Source organism: Eretmochelys imbricata, chromosome 3, assembly GCF_965152235.1.
Source record: "Eretmochelys imbricata isolate rEreImb1 chromosome 3, rEreImb1.hap1, whole genome shotgun sequence".
NCBI classification, from domain to species: Eukaryota; Metazoa; Chordata; order Testudines; family Cheloniidae; genus Eretmochelys; species Eretmochelys imbricata.
In genome coordinates, this window is record NC_135574.1 from 69,592,303 (window position 1) to 69,613,449 (window position 21,147).

At 42.8% G+C, this 21,147-nt stretch overlaps 2 protein-coding genes across 2 annotated transcripts in view; one reads left to right on the top strand and one right to left on the bottom strand.

The window, feature by feature from the left end:
* MDN1 (midasin AAA ATPase 1) overlaps window positions 1-1,815 on the bottom strand; it is a 164,956-nt gene extending 163,141 nt beyond the window's left edge. The window contains exon 1 of the mRNA XM_077812817.1: window positions 1,685-1,815. Within this exon, the coding sequence (XP_077668943.1) occupies window positions 1,685-1,783 (99 nt within the window). The 5' untranslated portion in view covers window positions 1,784-1,815. The remainder of the gene's footprint in view (window positions 1-1,684) is intronic.
* Window positions 1,816-3,386: 1,571 nt separating this feature from the next.
* Window positions 3,387-21,147, top strand: part of CASP8AP2 (caspase 8 associated protein 2) — a 28,854-nt gene continuing 11,093 nt past the window's right edge. Inside the window, exons 1-7 of the mRNA XM_077812818.1 lie at window positions 3,387-3,485; window positions 5,120-5,195; window positions 7,266-7,340; window positions 8,432-8,532; window positions 9,763-9,837; window positions 10,880-10,995; window positions 15,634-17,861. Coding sequence (XP_077668944.1) covers window positions 5,147-5,195; window positions 7,266-7,340; window positions 8,432-8,532; window positions 9,763-9,837; window positions 10,880-10,995; window positions 15,634-17,861 — 2,644 coding nt within the window. The 5' untranslated portion in view covers window positions 3,387-3,485; window positions 5,120-5,146. The remainder of the gene's footprint in view (window positions 3,486-5,119; window positions 5,196-7,265; window positions 7,341-8,431; window positions 8,533-9,762; window positions 9,838-10,879; window positions 10,996-15,633; window positions 17,862-21,147) is intronic.

Sequence of the window (21,147 nt, forward strand, 5' to 3'; positions counted from 1 at the left end):
TAATTGCTGACAGACGTCCGGCACTCAAAACATGCTCATAATGGCTCAGCTGCATTGGTCTGGGCACCTTGTTTGTACGGCTGACTCAAGAACACTCAAGGCCATATTTTGTGGTCAGTTACAACAAGGCAGTCACTCTCATGGTTGTTGGTACAAATGGTATAAAGATACACTGAAGTCAAATCTGAAAACATGTGAGGTCGAGCCCAGTAACTGGGAAGAAACAGCCCATGACAGAGCAAGGTGGTGGCAGGTTTGTCATGTTACCACTAACTATTTTGAAGCAAAGTGCATCAACACCTTATGTGAAAAAAATAAACAGCGCAAAGCAAGGAGACAACAGCCTACAGTAGTCACGGACAATTACTCAGTTCCACGTGCAATGATGTTTGCAGTTCTCACATCCATCTGATCTCCCACATACATGTTCGCTTATAGAGTTGGCTAAATCCTTGCACATCAGTTTCACTTTGCTCCTACTAGTGCTTGAGAAAACTGTAACCACCAATGAATAGCACTGTCTAAAAATAAATAAGACTGCAAATTACTGCTTCACAGTAGGAAGGTTTTTCCTAACTTTAGCAGAGAGAAGATCATTTTGAAATGAAAGTTTACATCTGAAAAAGTTTGATGGTTTGGGCTCCCTCACTCTCGGACATCAGGAACACTCAAATGGGAAAGTGTATTTTGAGCCCTATGTATACAGATATGCCGTTTAAGTGCTTTGAAACGTCAGTCACGAAAGATGCTATAATACAAAATTTTTGCACTTTTATCTCCTCTTCCAACACCTTCCAACTGAAGACTGCCAAATGCTTCACAGACATAAATGAATTAGATCTCAACATCAACACAACACAGATAAATAGCCCTACTTTTTAACTAAAGAAACTAAAGCACATAGAAGTCAGAGATCTTCTCCAGATCACATAGCAAATGGTAAAGCTAAGAACAGAACTCATTACTTTACTAGGCCATATTCCCTCTAATATTTACAAAGAAGAGTGAGAGAAAAATACATCCTTAAGTGTAGGGAACTGAAGCAGAGAAACTGAGGCCCAGAGCATGAAAGGTATCTCAATGCCTAGCTCCCTCTAGCTCTCACTGTAGGGCAGATTCATCTCCATAGCCCTGGAAGACAGTGGAGGTTAAAACCAAGGAGGAACAGTTTGCTGTCGATGGGGATAGAGTACAGAGATGTCAGAAGGGGAGCTCCCGTGGCTCCAACTACAGAGACCAGAAGAAGAAAATATCTAACTACGCAGAACAGTAGAAAAGGTGTTTTGTCCTTTCCCCATTACGAAAACACCTAGGTGAGAAGATAGGGCTGGACAAGCATTGCAGGGTGAGAGCCAGCAGGAAACAAAGACGGAGGGGCGATGGGGGTGCATGGTGTTCCCTGCACAGGGTGCAGCTGTCCTTTGCTCTCCGTAACAGACGCTGCCCGAAGGGAGACGGAGGGCGGGAGGGGTCGTGTCTTTGGGGAGGGCAGCTCTGGCGAAGCAGACGAGGGGTGAGGGTGTTTCAGAAGAAAGGGGTGTCCTTGTTCTCCTCCCCAGCCCCACAGCGATAGCCGGGTGACGCAGCAGGCGGCAGCGGGGGGAGGCGCGGGGTGGGAGGGCTGCCCAGGGAGCTGCCCCGTGCCCCCGGGAGCTGCGCTGGCGCTGCGCGGCCACTAGCTCACCTGCTTGGCCAGGAACCTGCCCAGCTCGCTGCTGCTCTTCTCGTTCCGCTGCGCCACCAGCTGCAGCGCACCGGCTAGGTGGAGCCGCAGGGCCTCCATGTCCCCGCGCCACAGCCCCTGCCGCCACTGCCGCCGCGAGCTCCGGGGTCTCTCGTGGAGGGGGAGGACGCGCTTCCCTTCGGAAGCTCCGATACACCGCGACACGTGGGGGACAAGAAGAGACGCGCAGCACGCGCTGGACAAACTTCCGTTTCTGGCAAAACGTCACCAAGCAGCGCCGTTGAGGGAAAGGAAGAAGCCTCGCGACCCCAGCCGCGGGGCCGGTGGAAAACTACGTGTCCCAGCATGCATCACTCCCCCGTGAGCCCGAGCGGCCACTGGGAAGATCGAGCGCTGCATACTGGGATCTGTAGTTTTCCAAGGGGCTCCCCGGGAGCAGGTGCAGTTCTACTCACAGCATCAGGAGCTGGGGCGAGTCTTATCCTGTCCCTTCGCTGTGATCTCGGATGCTACTGCTCGTTCCTGCCCGGGTTCAGCGTTCAGAGTTCGGTCCTGCCGGCTGCCAAGGCTCCTCAGTGCCCACTGAACTACTGATATGACACTGCAGCTACATGGGCAGCGAGGAGACAGCAGGCGTATGAGGCGAACAGGTCGGGCTCGGGGAGAAGGGCGACGAGGTAACTAGAACATGGTTGTGTTTTGATACTCACTAGCGGCGCGGCGCATGCACCGTTGCTGTCTCCTCGCGTGTTGGCGGTGATCTATAGACACCAGGGCACACTGGAGCCTGGTGGGGGAATCTGGATGAGAAGCTGGTAGCCTGACAGTATTTTCAAGAAGAAAAGGAGGACTTGTGGCACCTTAGAGACTAACCAATTTATTTGAGCATAAGCTTTCGTGAGCTACAGCTCACTTCATCAGATGCATACAAGTACTCCTTTTCTTTTTGCGAATACAGACTAACACGGCTGTTACTCTGAAACCAGTATTTTCAAGGAGTTTTGACGTTGATACAGTGACAGCAGAATCGGGGCCTCCTGTTTTAGACTCTGATCCTACAAGGGGATCCATTTATACCCACACCGAGTCGATTTAATTTCACTGAACAAGGGTCTCAAGCTGCAAATGCTTCATGACGGAGACCTTGTCCAGCTCATTGTACCCAACACGCCGCTGGAGGGGGTGGTGGTGGTGAAAAACGAATAATGTCATGTGAGCGCTGCAAACAGCGCCACTAACACAGGCAAAGGCAATTCGCGGCGCTGTTTCGCTCCCCCTTGGCCGCCCCGAGTATTGCCCACGGGCGGAGCACGAGGATTGTGCAGCTGTATTTTTAGCTGCGGCGTGAAAATAGAGACTTAAAAATGAACCTCCTCGTTTGCCCATTGCCCCAGGACGCGAGGCATTACCCCTCCCTCCCGGCAGGTACATCTGCTCCGGGCGGGCGGGGCGCTGGGGCAGGCGCCCCGGAAGCAGAGTACAGCGCTAGGGTCTGGGAGCGGAGCTCTGGGCGCAGGGGAAAGGGGGTGGAGCTCGAGTGGAGGGGGTGAGGCCAGGCTCTTGGGGGCGGGGCCGCCTCAGACGGTTCACTTTCGCGCCAACTGTTTTTTCCTAGAGGCGGGAACTAGTGACGTCAATAAGGTTACGTGCTGTGCGTCCCTGTTGAGTGGCTGGCAGTTGCCCGAATCCCGCCCCTCCTCCCCTTGGCCCGGCCTGCGGGACCTGCGGCGGCGACAACGGCGGCCCTGGGGGGATCCCGGGTTTCTGGGAAGCTGCCGCGGCGGGGGAGAGACGCCAACCGGTTGGTGAAGGGAGCGGGACAGGGGGCGCCAGGCGGATACTCGCAGCCAGGGGGAGGGGTTGGAAGAGAGAGACCCAATCTCCGCCTCCCGGTCGGCATAGCCCCCTCGGGACTGGCACAGCCTCCCTCCCACAGCTACCAGCCTGGCATAGCCCCCCCACCAGCCACCACCATCCCTAGCCTGGAACAACCCCGCCATCCCCCCCCCCCCCGCTGCTGCCACGGCCACTCCCTGCTTGGCACAGCCCCCACCATCACTTTCCCCACCCAGCCTGGCACAGCGACACCTCCCTAGCTGCTGCCACCCCACCCAGTATGAGCTGCCCCGACTGGCATGGTCCCCTACCCCCTGCCCAGCTGTTGCCCATCCCCAGCCTGACATGCCCTCTCCCAGCTGGCCCCCTTTCCCCCAGCCTGGAATAGCTCCTGTCTGCCCTTGCCCCATTGCCCAGTCATTGTCATCACCACCTTGGCATAGCCCACAGCATCCCTGGCCAGTCAGAAACCCAATCCCTGTTCTTCCCTCACCTCCCGGCATGGCATAACCCCTATTTTCCCTATTGCCATCCCTGGCATGGCATAACTTACTAAATGGGAAATGACTACCTAGGAAGGATTGCTGCAGAAAAGGATCTGGGGGTTATAGTGGATCACAAACTAACTATGAACTAACAGTACAATACTGTTGCAAAAAAAAGCAGACACTATTCTGGGATGTATTAGCAGTAGTGGTGTAAGCAAGAAGAAGTAATTCTGCCACTCTGTTCAACACTGACAAGTCCTTAACTGGAGTATTGTGTCCAGTTCTGAGCACCACACTTAAGGAGAGATGTGGACAAACTGGAGAAAGTCTAGAGGAGAGCAACACCTCCACCCACTGAGACTCTTGATGCTGCCCTTTGTGTATGCCCTGGTAAAGATTTCATAGCATAGTTACTTGTGCTGGTATCCAGATATCTTAGTCTCCCTGCCCCCCCCCCCCATTGTATTATTCTATGTTCACCAGGCTGCCACCCTCACTTCAGCGGTGGTCGCATGTCAATGGTGGTGGGAAGGATTAAATGATAGTTTCCAGTTGGTGTACAATGTCTTGGGCTAAGTGCTATTGGATCCATTGGCAGGAAAAATGTCACGTAAATGTGCAGTGTCATACAGGTTGCTGCTTTGGTTTTTAACTGTAACAGGAATTTACTTTTTAAGTGTAGGCAGGAGTGGAATTGGATTATTTTCATTAATTGGTTTAGGAATACACTTGGTAGACCTATTATCTTTATGCAGTGTAAACTGAACTGGCTGCCTAGGAAAGCTTTTTCCTAAGAAGATTATTTAGCAACACTAAATAAAATAGAGGTTAATATAATTTTGTCTTGCTTAAGAACACTTGTAATTCTGCATGAAGTTGTCCTTCATTTATATGATAAAGGCTTGTTTATTTTGCCAGACTACAGAGCTATATTCTGTAACCTGGCATCAAAAATCCACCTCAATCTACTTTGCTTGTTGTTGGATCTCATTAAAGAATGAGTGCCACATTCAAACCTGTTGTGAGTGATACTTAAAGATGCTTTTAGTTCATGATATAGTTTTCAAATATTGGTTAATCTAACTGTTCTGCTTTTTTATTGTACATGCAGATGGGGAAGCTGTAGGGAGTTAATATAATGGAAACAGATGATGATGGACTGACATTGTGTGATATCCCTTATGGTGGTAAGACCTTTATTAAATAGGTTGTTAATTTTTTACTTTGCAAGATGAAGACAAATCCTCCACACCATATGTATAGTAATACTATGATGAGTGAAAATAATAGAATGTGTCTTTAAAAATCATTTAAATCTAATCTGGTACTGCAAGTACTAAAATGCTATAATCATGTGGTTAATGCATGGTGTCAGTACAGGCCAGAGTTAAGGTTGTGTGGGTATCTTAACATGTTTAGATTTTAAGTGTAACCTTAACTCTGCATTTCCTGGGTTTGTAATGCAAGATTTTGAGATAACTACAACATCCCAGTAGTGTCTTACCTTTAAATTGCTTCCCTCAACCTGAACTCCATTTTAAAATAGTTTTTTATGTGGGATTATTATAGGAGGTGTACTAGTTTGTGTCTGCTGTATATTCATGAGTACATTTACTTTCACAAGCAATCAAGATACTGTAAATATTATTTTCCCAACCAAGAGAAAATCAAAACAAGGCACACAAGACCAGATATCAAATTTCAGGTGCACTATGCATACCAATATCTACAGTAGTAATAACTGTTCGTTGCAGAATTGGAGGGGTTCGAAGAACGCCAGTGAGAATGAGTAGAGGCATAAGAAGTCTGATATGAAAAGACATTGAAAAGACTGGGATTGTTAACCTGAAAAATAAGACAAACAAAAGATGTTCAGAATTTCCCAAGTTTGCAAGAAATCTCAGTATTCAAAATTTCTTGTGAAATGGGGGATTTGGAAAAAAATTTCTTTTGGAACACCTGAAACACAGTGATTCTAAAATAAAATAGACTCCTTGATATCCAGCAGCAGCTGAGTGAAATAGACATGATTATATCAGTTTCATTCCTGCCCATCATTGAATAGCTGCAGTGAAACTGGTGTGAATTGTGTCAACAGCTGCCAGAGATCCAGGGGGCTGCACTTGTGGGGCAGCCCTGCCATGCAGATTGCCCCGCGGCTGCAATTTTAGGACTTCCAAACTCCCAGGCCAGCTGGCTGACTCCCACAGCCTGTGGAGCTAGCTGCTTCAAGAGTCTGGCTCAGGCCAGGGAGCCAACTGGCCAAGGAGTCTGGTTCAGTGGCCGGGAGCCTGACAGCTCCAGGTTCATATGGGGCTTTCAAAATCTCTGCTGCAGTGCTAGGAGCTTAAACACTGAGAACCAAGTCTGCCAGGCTCCCAGCTGCATGGCAGGGAACCTGAAAGCCCTGACAGCTGTGGCTCCCAGTGATTCCTGACTCCTAGCTCAAGCCAGAGTTTTCAGGGCTTCTAGGCTCCTTGCTGCAGAATCAGGGCTTCCAGGCAGTCCCTGGCCCAAGGCAGTCCACATGGTGGGGCTCCCCCGAAGCCTGCCAAGTGAGTTGGTAGGGACCCCGGGCTTGCTTTCATGGGAAATTTCAGTCTTGATGAACCAGCTTTTTCCAATGAGCTCTAGTTATATTATTAAAGTATCAGTAAACTTTAATCATATGAATAAGCTATTTGAATTGAAACACAGATTACATAAACAGATTGCTATATTAAATTTCTTATCAATGTACTATGAGGAGATTTTAAAAATAGCAGTAGTTTTCCATCATTTGGTGTTACGATGCTTTTATCTAATTTCCAGAGTGGTCCAAGCTTTGGCTGTGAAGTGCCATTGGACTAGGGTTTCAAATTTTAATATGGATGACTTACTGCTTACAAATTTATTTATGTGTAGATCTTCTGTCTAAGACTTTGGGAACCAAGGGTCTGTCTTTTCCTCATTGACACTAAAGACTTTTTTTTTCATAGGAGTGGAAACTTACCTTAGTGTCATTGGCCAAAATGTCCCTATTTCCCACCAGTGTGTAGCCTTTGCCTGTTTTTTGTTATCCCAGAGGTAGCTGAATTCCATTAGCAGTACATATGCTTAGTTATAAAGTAGTTGGTGATGATAGGTGCTATACAAATGTAAAACGTTGTTCGTTAATACATTAGTGTTAATTGTAGTTCTGTGAAAGGCACACTCGCATAGAAAGAGTAAAGCTTAAAAGTTTAAAAATTTTGCTTTTGATCTTGCTTTATTTGCAGCTTCCTCTTTTAGGGATGATGATGAGAGCTCAGTGGATATTTATGATGGTTTGGACAGCACTTCAGTTGTTTCAGGTGTGTTGACAATAAACTGCTGCATTGTCTTATTCAGTTTGATCTACTATGTGAGGATTCTTGATGCTACACACAAATAAAGTGTCACCTGCCTGACTGGGTGAATTATGTTAATAATATCTATTTGTATTATGGTAGCATCTAAGAATTTCAGTCAAGGATTGGGGCCCCATTGTGGTAGGCACTGTGTAGCCAAATAACATCCCTGTCACAGAGATTTTGAAGTCTAGGTGCCTGAATAGGAGGTGACTGATGAACAAAACATACAGATAGGATGAGGGAGAGTGTTTGACGTCTGTGGTCTATGCTTTTGCATTACAGTGGAGCTAAAGCATGTGAGTCAAGACGTGAAAGGGGACATAAAACAACAAAGAGGAAAGTCTGCCAGTTATATTCTAAGTGCCCTTCATTTTGGAACATTCTTGGTAACTGGGTTGAGTGTGAGACTGCCCCTTCTCTTTCTGACTGATCTGCCTGCTACCTGTAACTCACAGGAGTCACAGGCTGGGCTTTCTTGGTAGCTGGTCTCTGCCCCAGGAATTTTCTCCCACTCGAAATGTTTCTGAGACTGAACCCAGCCAGATGCAGAATGCATTGCAAGACACACTTTGTTCTGGCTATCCATTAATTACTGACTTTTAAAATCCTGGAAACTTGGCCTACCATCTAGATTTACCCCTTCTCAGCACTTTTAAATTAAAGGGCTTGCTATGCATTTGCTCTCTGTTTTAATTGGAAACAGTATTAACCAATCATGTAAAATGCACCTCGGTGAGGGTAGCTGTCCTATGAGTCAGTAACAACAATAAAAAAATGTAAACAAAATATTTGCAAGCAGACTTTAAAAGTAAATTTCATTTACGTTTACATTAGACTGCAAATTAGGCCCTTACATTTTCAAATAAAATAAAAGTAGCACAAATATTAAAGTGGGGCAGGGAGAATCTTTTTACTGTTGTGACTTTCTCACTGAAGAATGTGAGCTGTCTTGTTTAAAAGGCCTCTCCTCTGACAGAAGTCTGCTCACTGCATAACACAAACTACTTTGATCATATTTTTTTCCTTTACCTAATGAGTATTTCTTATTTCAGACAATCCTGCTCAAAACTCTACACCCACAAGAAACTGTTTAAACCTATTTGATGAGATCCTGATTGAAGAAGGAAATGCAAAGGAAGCAACTTACAATGATGTGTGTATTAATATGATTACAGCTATGTCACATGCTAGCAGACTGCAAAAATTGTTTTTAAAACAACACTGGAGGTCAAATCATAGAAGAAAAAAAACTTTAATATAACAGAACTATGTACTAAACAATTTTATCTTAATTTCAAAGGTTATGTAAGAGAATTGGGCTTATGTTCTAATTATGGCATTGTCTATTCTCATGTTAATATATGAAGTGTCATGATGAGATTATACCCTTTGACATTTCAGTCCTCCTCCCAGTTATATTATGAAAAAACTCTTGCACTGATTATGGAGAAATGGTCTGTATACTTAAGGGTGTGATTGGGCTTCTCAGAAAACTAATCTTGAAACTGCAAAACTTAAACTACTTTACCTTAAACCTCTGAATTGTAGTTCCTGAATAAAAAGAAAAAAATGTTTTGAAAATTTGGAGGCAGTTGGCTAAACTGTGATATAAGTATGACTGTTTGGAAAATTGCATGTTCATTTTTATAAAAGTTTCCTAACTTCTGTATGATTCAAAAAATATCTCAAATTAGAAACTCTAAAACTTTCTTTATTTTTTTTTACCTCAACAAGAACTTGTTCCTTGACTGTTTTTGGAAAGGTTGGGATTTGGCATTTTTCATTATATTTAGTTTAAAATATGAGTCCTCTGTATTACATAAAGTCCACAGGGTCCCTGATGGGGACTGGTACTTTACAAAACCAGAGAGAGCTATACTTGCTCTGCCCATACAGCTCTTAAAGGTTGTAAGAAAAGGAATGCATGCAGAGTTGCTGCTTAGCACAGTTTTTGAACTCATCAGAAGTTCCACTTCTGCAGAAGCTTGTTTTGTGACTCCAGATAAGCTCATCTTCATCTCCTAGTGGCTTGGCTCCCTGTACCTCCCTAGCTTACTACTGTTGTACATATATGCACATGTAAGTTTACTCTGCTCATGTGAAAGTCAGTGAGCTTTTTCATACCTTTTTTAACACCCAAACTGGGGAAGTTATTTTATACACTCACATAAATAAGCTAACATGATTTTTTTTTTTTAAATCTGACAGCTTTTTAGACCAGTTAATATTTTAAAATGAGAATGGTATTGGGAAAAAATGTCATTTTATCAGCTATGTCCTTAACTAAAGAACAGTTTCCAGATACAAATCTTAGAACCGTTAACTTAACCAACTTTTGCAAAATAGTCATCCTCTATAAAGTGAAAACTCCTTTATTTTACAGTTGAAGGCAGAGTATGGAAAATGTCAGCAGCAGATTAAAGAGTTGATGAAGAATTTTAAGGAAATACAGGCACAGGTACTGTGTGCTAAAGGGTATCTTTAAAACTTTTATCAACGAGAATTCAGTTTGCTTTAAATACGCTAATAAGGCATCCAAAGTATATTGCTTTAAGAGATAATACAACTAATTAAATATCATATCTTTCTGGTAGGTATCTACTGCAAGAACTTTCCCAGGAATCTTTAAAGCAAAAGACAGTCACTTGTTGCACCTCTGTAGGATATATTCAAAATGTCAAAATGTGACAGTGCCTTTAGTAGATTACTAGATAGATAAACTTGTGTTTCTAAAATTACACACAATAATGTAAGCTAGCCTGTTAGGAACCCTAACTCTATACTTCTAAAAAATTTAAAAAAAGAGCGAGCTGGATGGCTGCTTCTGGAAAGATGTTCAGTTCTTTTGTTGATATTGTCTATTTAATGTATAATTTGTCAGGGTCTCCACAGCCCTTCAGAGTAGTTAATCCTGAAGATTAGGGAATTGAAAGCAAAAAATAAAGACCTGATGCTGAACCACCTTCAACTCCCACTGATGACAGTGAGAGCTGAAAATGCTCAATGCCTCTGAATTTGTTCCTACATAATTGTATTTTGTCATGCTTTACTGAGAACAATCTGATGCCCACTATCAACCCCAGTAGACCCTGCTGTAGACTAATGTTGCCAGGAGAGAATTGTGCAGCTTCCAAGCTAAATTGTACACTTGACACAATGACAGTGAGAGCAACAAATAGTAGAAGGCCTGGAGCAAGGAAGGATGTGGATTACATCAGTACAATTCTATGGGCACTCAGTATAAAACATGGTTACATCTTGGTGATATATATTTTTAATATATCAAAAACACAAAGAACATCAGTAAGAATGAAGACTTTTGACTCGTGTAGAGACCATTCATTCACTGCCTTTTACATAACTATTGCCATACATTTTGTAGTCTGTTTTAATAGGAATGTCTGTTTTTCTAATTGGTATCCTATGTGTCTAATGATGTTTTAATGCATGTATGAGGGTAAATATTTGAAGCTAATTCTCCATGCATTTTTTTTAAATAGAACTCCATTCTACAAAATGAAAATCAGGCACTTAAAAAGAATATTTCAGCACTTATCAAAACTGCTAGAGTGGAAATTAATCGCAAAGATGAGGAAATTAGTAACCTCCACCAAAGGTACAAGTAGACAAGTCTAATTTATTATTTACTTTTTGTTTGAACATAGGTTTATAGCCTTCGATTAAAAACTTTTTATGCATTTTAAGTGGAAATGAACACATGAAAAATCGCTGTTTAGTAAATGGTTGTCTATAGCTAATCTTAGTCCTTTTTTTTTTTTTTCTTTTTTTTGTCAGAAGTGCTGATCTGAACTCTCTGGGTTCTACCCAGGAATCATTGAGAATTTCTTACGGCCTGACTATATGCTTAACCTTATCTTTGGGACAGGTTTGAACTGGGGACTTTAATCATCCCATTGTATGTGTTTCAATGTAGGCTAGTGGTCTCCAACCTTTTTACACAAAAGATCACTTCTTGAATTCAAGATCAACCCAGGATTTACCCTGCCCCTTCACTGAGGCCCCGCCCCGCTCACTCCATTTCCCCCCTCCCTTGTCGCTCACTCTCCCCCACCCTCACTCATTTTCACCGGGCTGGGGCTGAGGGGTTTGGCGTGTGGAGGGGGCTCAAGGGCTGAACCTGGGGTAGGGGATTGTGGTGCAAGCTCTGGGAGGGAGTTTGGGTGCAGGGGTCATATGGTCACACTGCATCTGATCTTATAGAATCCACTGGATGTTTTATGAATTTTACTTTTTATTAAGTGTCATTTGTGGTTTATAGATTCAAAATCCTTTAGGGATTGTCACAAATCAGTATAACATTCTCAACTGTGGGGTGTGCATTGGCTGAGTCTGGGGCAGGGGGTTGGGCTGTAGGAGTGAGGGGTGCAAGCTCTGGGAGGGAGTTTGGTGCAGGAGGGTGCTCCTGGCTGGGGCAGAGTGTTGGGGTGCAGGAAAGAGTGAGGGGTGCAGCCTCTGAGAGGGAGTTTGGTGCAGGAGGGGGCACCGAGCTGGGGCAAGGGGAGCGCGGTGCAGGAGGGGGTGCGAGGTGCAGGCTCTGGCCGGGATGTGCTTACCACAGGCAGCTCCTGGCCTGCAGTGCAGCGTGGCTCAGGCAGGCAGGCTGCCTGCCTGCCTCGGCCCCATGTCACTCCCGGAAGTGTCTCCCTGGTGGCATGTCTCTGTGACCCCTGGCGGGAGGGGGGCAGCAGGTCTCCACGCACTGCCCATGCCCACAAGCGCCATCCCTGCAGCTCCCACTGGCTGATTCCCAGTTGGGGAGCCCCGCTGCGCTGCCAGACTTTTAGCGGCCTGGAGATCGCAATCAACTGGCAGAGGCTCCCGGATCGACAGGTTGGTGACCACTGATGTAGACTATCTCATCCATATTTTTGTTCCAGAGCTAGTCTACTCTAAAAGTCTCAGATTGATAAACCCCATAGATTTTTTTTTTGGATACTTCTTGCTGGCCTTTCTAGCCAGATGTTGAAGAGCTCTACCTCCACTGTTAGTTATAAGGGGGCTGTCTATATTAGCAACTTGTCATACTCTGGCTGTCCTAGGCCAGGGAGTTCAAAGCACTAGTGTGTAGACTACAAAAGAGTTGACTGTCTGGGTCTTGGACTCTGAGGCTAAGCGTAGGACTGGGACTCCAGAGAGCTGGTTACATTCCCAGCTCTGTCACTTACTACCTCTATGACCTCAGGCAAGTCCCTTAGTTTATTTGTGCCTCAGTTTATCCATCAGTAAAATGGAAATAAAAATTTCCCTACCTTATTAAAGGGTATTGTGAGGATAAAACCATTGTTTGTGAGATAATCAGATGTTGCAGTGCTGGAGGTCATTAGCACCTAAACTGTATGAAGTTCTTTTAGAGATGGTTATCAGAAGTGCTATGACTGAGATCAAAAAATGTTTGTTTGTCTTTATTCGTAGTTGTCATGAGGTATTGTCCACATGAATGTATTTGAATAGTATACAGTCTGATAAATACACATTGCCTTGTTCTATTAGTTCTTTCAATTGATGGCTGAGACATGCTAGCTGTTTTCTTCACAACCTTGAGTTCAGCATTCTAGATCTCAAAACTATTATTTTCTTTCAAAATCTTTATTTATTTTGAAAAACATTTTCAAACTATACTTCTATAAGTCCCCAAAAGATAATGAAGCAATTATTAGCTACTTCAGAGGTGTCCATCATGCACTCTAGGCTACTAGTCAGGTCATAACACACTGTCGTCCCCATCTATCTGTCATCCCATTAGGATATGTTGTAGGAAATGACTGGTCAAGGTCTGATTTAGTCAGTGTTACGGGCATTCTTATGGCAATCCCGACGGACAAATTTTGGGCACATATTTCATGACAGACTTCATCACCATTGTGACTGAAATCTCTTTATAAGGAAAAGATGCCTTGTTTGAGGCTTTGAAAAAGCTACAAAGTGTTATATTCTTAGATACTGTGGTGATGGGTACAGTACAAGAACCTGAATAGAATACAATGTACTGGAACTCAAACAATGAAACCAAGTCTTGGCCCTTATGTCCAAAAACTTATCTATAGCAATGGCAAATTTGTGAAAAAGTAAACATCTCTGGGTCTTAAGAGACAAATCTGTAGAAAAATCGGACCCATGTATTTCAGTTTTGATGTTTTAAGTCCACACAGTGCCCTAGTGATAAAGAAGAATTGGCACATTGTGACAATATACAGATTGTTAATCTGTTTAAGCCACTTTACATAGAGGTTGAGTGAGAGGGAAATAAAAGGGTCATTAAAAAAAATACTTCTATACCATCAAGTTCACAACAAATGTAAGTACCCATATGCTTTTAACTGTCAGGATACATGCCTTTCAGGGTCTGTTGCTCTTGATGGAAATACTGTTCTCCTTGTATTGTTGCACTATGATGCCAGAACATAGGTTTTCCAAAATTAGCATAATCAAAACAAGCTCATACACGTATTCAGCAAAGCCCACAGGATTTGATGCAAATACTGGTGAATGGCCCCAGTGTAGATACTTTCTAGCCAGATCAGGCTACTCCCTATTAGTGTGAAAGAGGACCAGGATTAAAAAATCTTGGTGGACGCAGTCACAGTGAACACTTAACAACAGTAGCAAGCTGAACTGGTAAAGGTGAGCTGTTCTGTCTGATCAGATCTAGATTTCAAACCTAATTAACATAATACCTAAATAATACTAAGGATTAGAATTTTTACTTACTTTAAAATGAGTTATTACATAATCTCCAATGTGACTTAGTCTCAGCCTAATAAGGACCAGTAGGTTTTTTAGTGTGTATTAAATTAAGGGCAAAATTAAACATTAGCACTAAATGAAAATCAGGCATACGAAAAAAGGCTTGTTTTGAACACTCTCTCATTTTTATTCCAAGTACAGGGAAATGGCTTTAGGCAATCACAGCAGCAACAAAATTTTATTGACTGGAAAGCATAAGACCAAAAATAGGGACAACCACGTTTTTTCATCCATAGGCAAATTCCATTTTTTGGCTGCTAAGTGGTCAGCAAATAATGTTTCTCTACTTGGGACTGACATGAGATTCTTTTTTTTTTTTTTGCCCTGTAGTTCCTTACATGTTTGTTCTTAGTTTTGAAGGTATACTTGGATTCAGTTTAGAAGTTGTAGGTATCAGAGCTATCTCATCCGTGACTCTGAAAACACCTACAAGTATGACTTCTATATGTTATCACTATGCTCTTACTTCGTTTTCTGGATTATGGACTGGCATTCATTTAGAATTAGTCATGAGAGTGTAAGAAACATGGCGTTGTTTTTAACCAGGCCCTTTATGTGGAGTGCCATATGCTGGACCTGGCACAAAAGTGAGTCTTTTCTGTTCTAGCTATGTAGTTTTTGCATGCCCCTCACTATTTGCATAGGCTGTGCTTCTTCCCCCTCTCCTCCCCCCCCCCCCCCCCCCCCGTGATGACCTTGCAGCAGTTGCACATGGCCTTGATGAGGCTTGATTATCATAATTTACTTGTTTTCTTTTGCGTGCAGCAAGTTCAACACAATAGTTTATTTGCTTATTGGTTTGATCATATTACACCTATTCTTACTGCCTGTCTACATACTGGCAGGTTTGCTGTCTGAGTTAGCGTGGTTGATTTTTATGATTCCGAATGGCATAAGCCCTGATTATATTTGAGACCACCTCTGGGTCTTGTGCTGATGGTTATAGCTTTTTCACTGCTTGGCAATGAGACAGTAATTTCAAATAATAAAACTAATATGTAGAATATGCAATTCTATCTTTCTTGCCTTGTGGTTCCTTGTGCATTTGTTTTTGGGATATTTCACCACAAGTCTTTTTTTCAAATGAGTTGCTTTTTGAGGCCAAGTGAATTGATTGTCAGCTTTTAAAATTCTAGGTGTACTTTAAAAATGTTTTTTTATTAATGTCGTAGTTTTACCCAATTCTTCCTTCAAACTGAGAATTTAGAAAAATAAATACGAAAAACATTCACTGTAAATTGTGAAAGATCAAGCTACATAGACCCTTAAGCTGCAATTCTTACTCTATAGAATTTCACCTATAAAAGCTGCAAACTTAGAAATTTTAAGATAAATGCCTTGTATTGTGAGCTTTGCTGTCCTTTAATCAGTACCACTGAATAACAGTTTAAGAAAGAACCAAGGTGTTCATAGAATTTTGGCTTTAGTTAAATTTATAAAAAAAAAAACACCAAGACTTAATATGATTCTTCTCTCTGTTTACAAATAGGTTATCAGAATTTTCCAGTCATCGAAATAACTACGCTAGAACATATCTTCCAGGATCAACTAACACAAGGTGCTCCAAGATACCTAAAACAAAAGATCCTAAATTCAGAGCTGCTTCTTTAGTAGACAATACAAAGACAGATCATAGATTGAAAACTGACTGTTCCAAAGATATACATCACAGTTATTCATCTCACAATATGGAGGATGGAAAATCACACACAGAAAGAAGAAACTCTCCATATTTACTCAGATATCCTCCTAAAGAGCTTTGTAATGACAGTTCTTTTATCTGTTTCCAAAACTTTGACTACTACTCCAATAAGGGTAACAGGAAGGAAAGAGAAATGAAAAATGGTGAGCAGTATAGCAGGGCTAATGACAACAGGTACAAAAGAGATACATACCAGAGCACTGGCAATAGTACAGATAGTGAACAGGGAAACACAGACTCTCATCAAAAGTTGCAAATATATTCAGAAAAATCTGGTAAAAGTGAGCTGCAGCAAGAAAGTAAGAGCAAAATGCTGAAATGTAGCCCACCTGTGGAAAATAGAACTGATAGGTGCATTTCTACCTGGGAGAAACAAACAACCATTAAGGAGAGATCACAAACAGTTGAATCTCAAGGTGATGAAAAGGTTGAAAGGTCACAATACATAAACAAACAGGACCTTGAAACACGTGATAAAGATGAGAGAAATTTTGAACAGAAAAACAAATCAACTGAAAAGCAACAAGAACAACCAAGAAGGTCTTGCCGAGTGAATAGTCCACATTCAAAGAATGAAACTGCAAGGAGCCCACACAAATCACATAAGTTCCCCATGGAAGACTGTAGAAGAGGAACAGATGGAGATTGCAAGAGGGATGGGGGAGCAAATGACCATAGTTCCCGAGAGGCAAGATCTTCACCTTCCACTTCCAGCAACAGAGAGCACAAACATACACGCTCCAAGGAAAGTAGCAGCAGATATGAATGGGAAACTACATATTCAAAATCAGAGAGACACAGAACTGAAGAAAAAAGGAAAAGAGAGAGAGAAAACCAGGAAGAAAGTAGGCATCCTAGAAATGAAAGAAAAGTAACAAAAGAAATTACACACCAGACTACAAAAGAATCCAAGAATACAGATGCTACAAAAAATGAGAGAAACAAATCATCTAAACCAGAAGGAACACCCAGAGTAGCAGATGGTTTAAAAGAGCACAAAGCTGGAAAGGCTAAAGATGATAAAAATGGAACAAAAAAGAAAGATCTAAAACTAAGCTTTATGGAAAAGCTAAATTTAACTCTTTCTCCTGCTAAAACACAGCCTCTCTGTCAAAATAATGGAATTGAAACAGATTCCAAAAAAGCCAGTAGTGAAGGCAGTACAGAGACCCCAGGGCATACAGAAATGTTAACACCTGCCCAACCTATTAGTATTGGTTCAGTAGAGCAAACCCAGGTTCCAGTTCAAACAGACTTGGAACCAGAGACACCTGTTTCTGAGATCAAAAGGAAAACTGAAAATGAAGCTTTGGGAGAAACTCTAGACCTACTGCAGCCTGAAGCTTTGACAAAAACAGTGGATGCACTGCAACCTGAACTGACTAATGATAACACTGTGTCCCTTCCTGAGGCTGGACAAGAGATGGAAGAGGCAGACACAACATGCAGAGTTTCTGAGTTAGCAAGCCCTATGAATCATGAAGCTCGGAACATTGATTATGATGACTTAGAGACCATTAGTTCTGATGATTTTGAGTCCCATAGTGTCACAGATGATATTAGACAAATGAAGTCAGACTCATTAATGCAAGTGGTAGATACCAATGATGGTGCATCTGGAGAAAGTTTTCAGTATCCTGCCAAGGAAAACAGTGTTTCGAAAACTGTACCTTACAAGGAGGGCGTGACTACATCTGAGCCAACTGACAGGGATATACCAGCTGATGGAGGCATACCAGTAGTTGATGAAAACACTTTTAATTTGGAGCAAAACTTGCCAGAACCAGAAATCAGTATAGTAACATCTTCTCATAGTGATAAAATAGATCCTAGAACTAAAGCAAGAGAAACTAACCCAGTTCCGGCTGATGATAATTCAATATTAAGCATTGATCTCAATCACTTGAGGTACATTCCAAAGGTTATCAGCCCACTGAATAGTCCAATGCGACCCTTGGCTAAAGGACTTAGGATGGAGAGCCCTTGCAAAGGACTTGTGAAGAGTTATAACAAAGGTATTCATCTATATTTTATCCTAGTTTTGTTTTCAATTTTAGATATCTCTCCAAAATATGCATTAGTGCAGGGGTGGCCAACCTGTGGCTCTTCAGAAGTTAATATCCGGCTTCTTGTATAGGCAGTGACTCCTGGGCTGAGCTATAGGCACCAAATTTCCAGTGTGTCGGGGGGTGCTCACTGCTCAACCCCTGGCTCTGCCACAGGCCCTGCCCCCACTCCACCTTCTCCTGAGCCTGCCATGCCCTTGCTCCTCTCCCCTTTTCGCCAGGAAACAGCTGATTGGGGGGGAGAGGGAGGTCCTGATCTGTCGGGCTGCCAGTGGGTGGGAGGCCCTGTGAGTGGTGGGGGAGCTTATGGGGGGCTGCTGATGTATTTTACTGTGGCTCTTTGGCAATGTACATTGGTAAATTCTCAGGCTCAGGTTAGCCACCCCTGCATTAGTGGGAAGTAAAGATGATTGTCTTTTTGAGATTTTTAAACCCAGAGAATGGCTTTGTCTATGCCATTGCTTTCTCTTTCATATTCCCCTTTGTATGCACACTTTATAGTGGGGAATCTATGATTGCCTGATTGCAGTGGGCAATTGGACTTCAGTGTTTACGATTCACACACAATACGTTGGAGTTAAGGAGTGAAGGAATTTGTATTAACCTTATGCAAAATAAACACACAACGTTGCGTAAACATAAACATAAAACATAGTCATTAAAGGGATGGACAGACCAATGAAGGGATCTCATGTAAGCATCTGTTATGTTAGTTTATACATTCAATTAGGATTGATTGATGAAAATTCATTTTCTACAATCCATTGACAAACATAACTTTGATCCATAATGAATGCATAAACTCTTCCAACATATACAGCAATAATTTTATTTGGCTTCTATATACCTGTTTTTCAAAAGGATTTAAACCCTATCTTACATAGAAAAATTGATAGTAACCCAAACTATTGAGACCTCCAAAATATTTTGCACTTCTGTGGCAAATTATCTCACTGCTCTACAAACATTAGTGAATTAAGCTTTCCAACATCCAAGTAGAGTAGAAAGTAGAAGGGGCTAGGTCTGATTGAAAGTTTTCCATCAACATTGTTTTTCAACAGAAGATTGGGGTTTTGTTTAAATTAATTGTTTTGCAAAAACTGTTTGGTTTTCTGTGGAAAATTTAGGTTTTTGTTGAAATACACAATGCTCACAAACTAAAATATTTAATAAATTATTATGAAATGCTGCTGCAGTGTCTCATGGGAGTTGCATGGTGCCTCATGCTCCCGTTCTCTCTTATGAGCTAGGATCTGCAGCTGGACTTTATCTCCCATGATGCACCTTGGCTTCTTTCCAAGAAAGGAGACTGGTGCATTATGGGAGATGTACTCCCATTCTCCTCTACAGACTGACCTTTCTGGTAGGACAAGGCACCACAGCGGCATTTCAGAATTGCAGTATTTCAGCAGAAAACCAAAATATTAAAATTCTTGCCTAAAATTTTTCCATTGGGGTGGGGGAATATGCACACGCTTTCTGATCACCTCTAGTGATATCCCTAGTTACAGATGGGAGACTGGGATCAAAGGGGGCAAATTTTTAAAGGTACTGAGGGGCCTAAAGAGGCAGGTTAATGCCTAACTCCAGTGATTGCAATGGAAGTCAGGTGCCTAGATGCTTTTTGAAAACCCTACTAGATGTCTCTCTTCTCTTTAGGTGCCTATATACCTTAAAAAATTTGGCCCTAAACGACTTGTCTGTGGGAAAGATGGGAATTGGAGCTGAATCTCCGAAATTCCAGGGGTGTGCGTTAGCCACCAAACTATTCTTCCCCTCAGTTAAATGAATTTGAATGTCTAAATATGTTTTACAAATATGAGACAGTCAGGATGAAAGTAGCAGAAAATTTCACATACAAATAATCATTAGAGTGTACCATAAATTGACAGAAGAGCTGTCCTATCAAGTACACGTGAGATACAATAACATGAGAAGTTAGGGAAAAGTCAGTAACCCTGTTTCTGAATTTCCTGACTCCTGTGTAGTTAAATCTCAACTTTCACTTTCCATTACTATAATGGGGGATTTAATGGAGCTTTTAGTGTATTCACAGAGGAGAAATGGGAGAGGGTGAAGAGTTTAAATCCTTTTTCACATACTTTACTACACTTGTATAATCATTACTTTCTGCAAAACTCAGTGTACTGGTGGAACTCTGCCTATCACATTTGACCAGCAATTCTTAAATCTTTTCATCTGAACCGCCATTCATAAATTTGCAAACGTGATATTTAACATAACAGCAAATATAGCTGATACTAGTTGATAAGAAAATAGAAATAGGGGACCTGAGAGATTAGACCCCAAGTAGATAAATGCCAAATGAAGGATTATCATTCTATAGCATATCCCTAGAGTCGTTTATTTAAAAAAAAAAAAAAAAAAAGTATCCATCTGGTCCAGGACTGGAGCTGCCATATTTCAAACTATATATATTAGTACAGGGGTGGGCAAACTTTTTGGCCCGACGGCCACATTGGGGTTGCAAAACTGTACGGAGCGCCGGATAGGGAAGGCTGTGCCTCCCCCAAACAGCCTGGCCCCCACGCCCTGACTGCCCCCCTCAGAACCCCCAACCCATCCAACCCCCCCTGCTCCTTTTCCCCTGACTGACCCCCACCCCTATCCACACCCCTCGCCCCCTGACAGGCCCTCCGGGACTCCCACTCCCAACCCTCCCTGTTCCCTGACTGCCCCCCCTTCCAGAACCTCCACCCCATCCAACCACCCTCTGCTCCCTGACTGCCCCCCGGGACCTCCCACCCCCTTACCATGCTGCTCAGAGCAGCAGGAGCACGCCGCCAGGCCAGAGCCAGCTGCGCTCCCCGGAAGGAGCAGCAGGCCACTAAGAGGGAGGGGCTGGGAGCAAGCCTCCCCGGCTGGGAGCTCAGGGGCTGGGCAGGACAGTCCCATGGGCCGTAGTTTGTCCACCTCTGTACTAGTACCTTTCCCAGACCTAAAGAAGAGCTCTGTGTAAACTCGTCTCTTTCACCAACAGAAGTTGGTCCAATAAAAGATGTTACAGTACCCCACCAACCATGTTTCTCTAATATCACAGGACCAGCACGTTTATAGCAACACTGCACATACCTCAAAGTAGTAATTTTTATCTTTAAGTTAGACTCTCTAATAGTAATAGCCATTTCATCTGTTTTTGACAGGCAAGAAGTTATAGTCTCCCTTAGTCCTGAAATTCAGTACTCCTCTCTATTATAACTCCTACTTAGGTGTC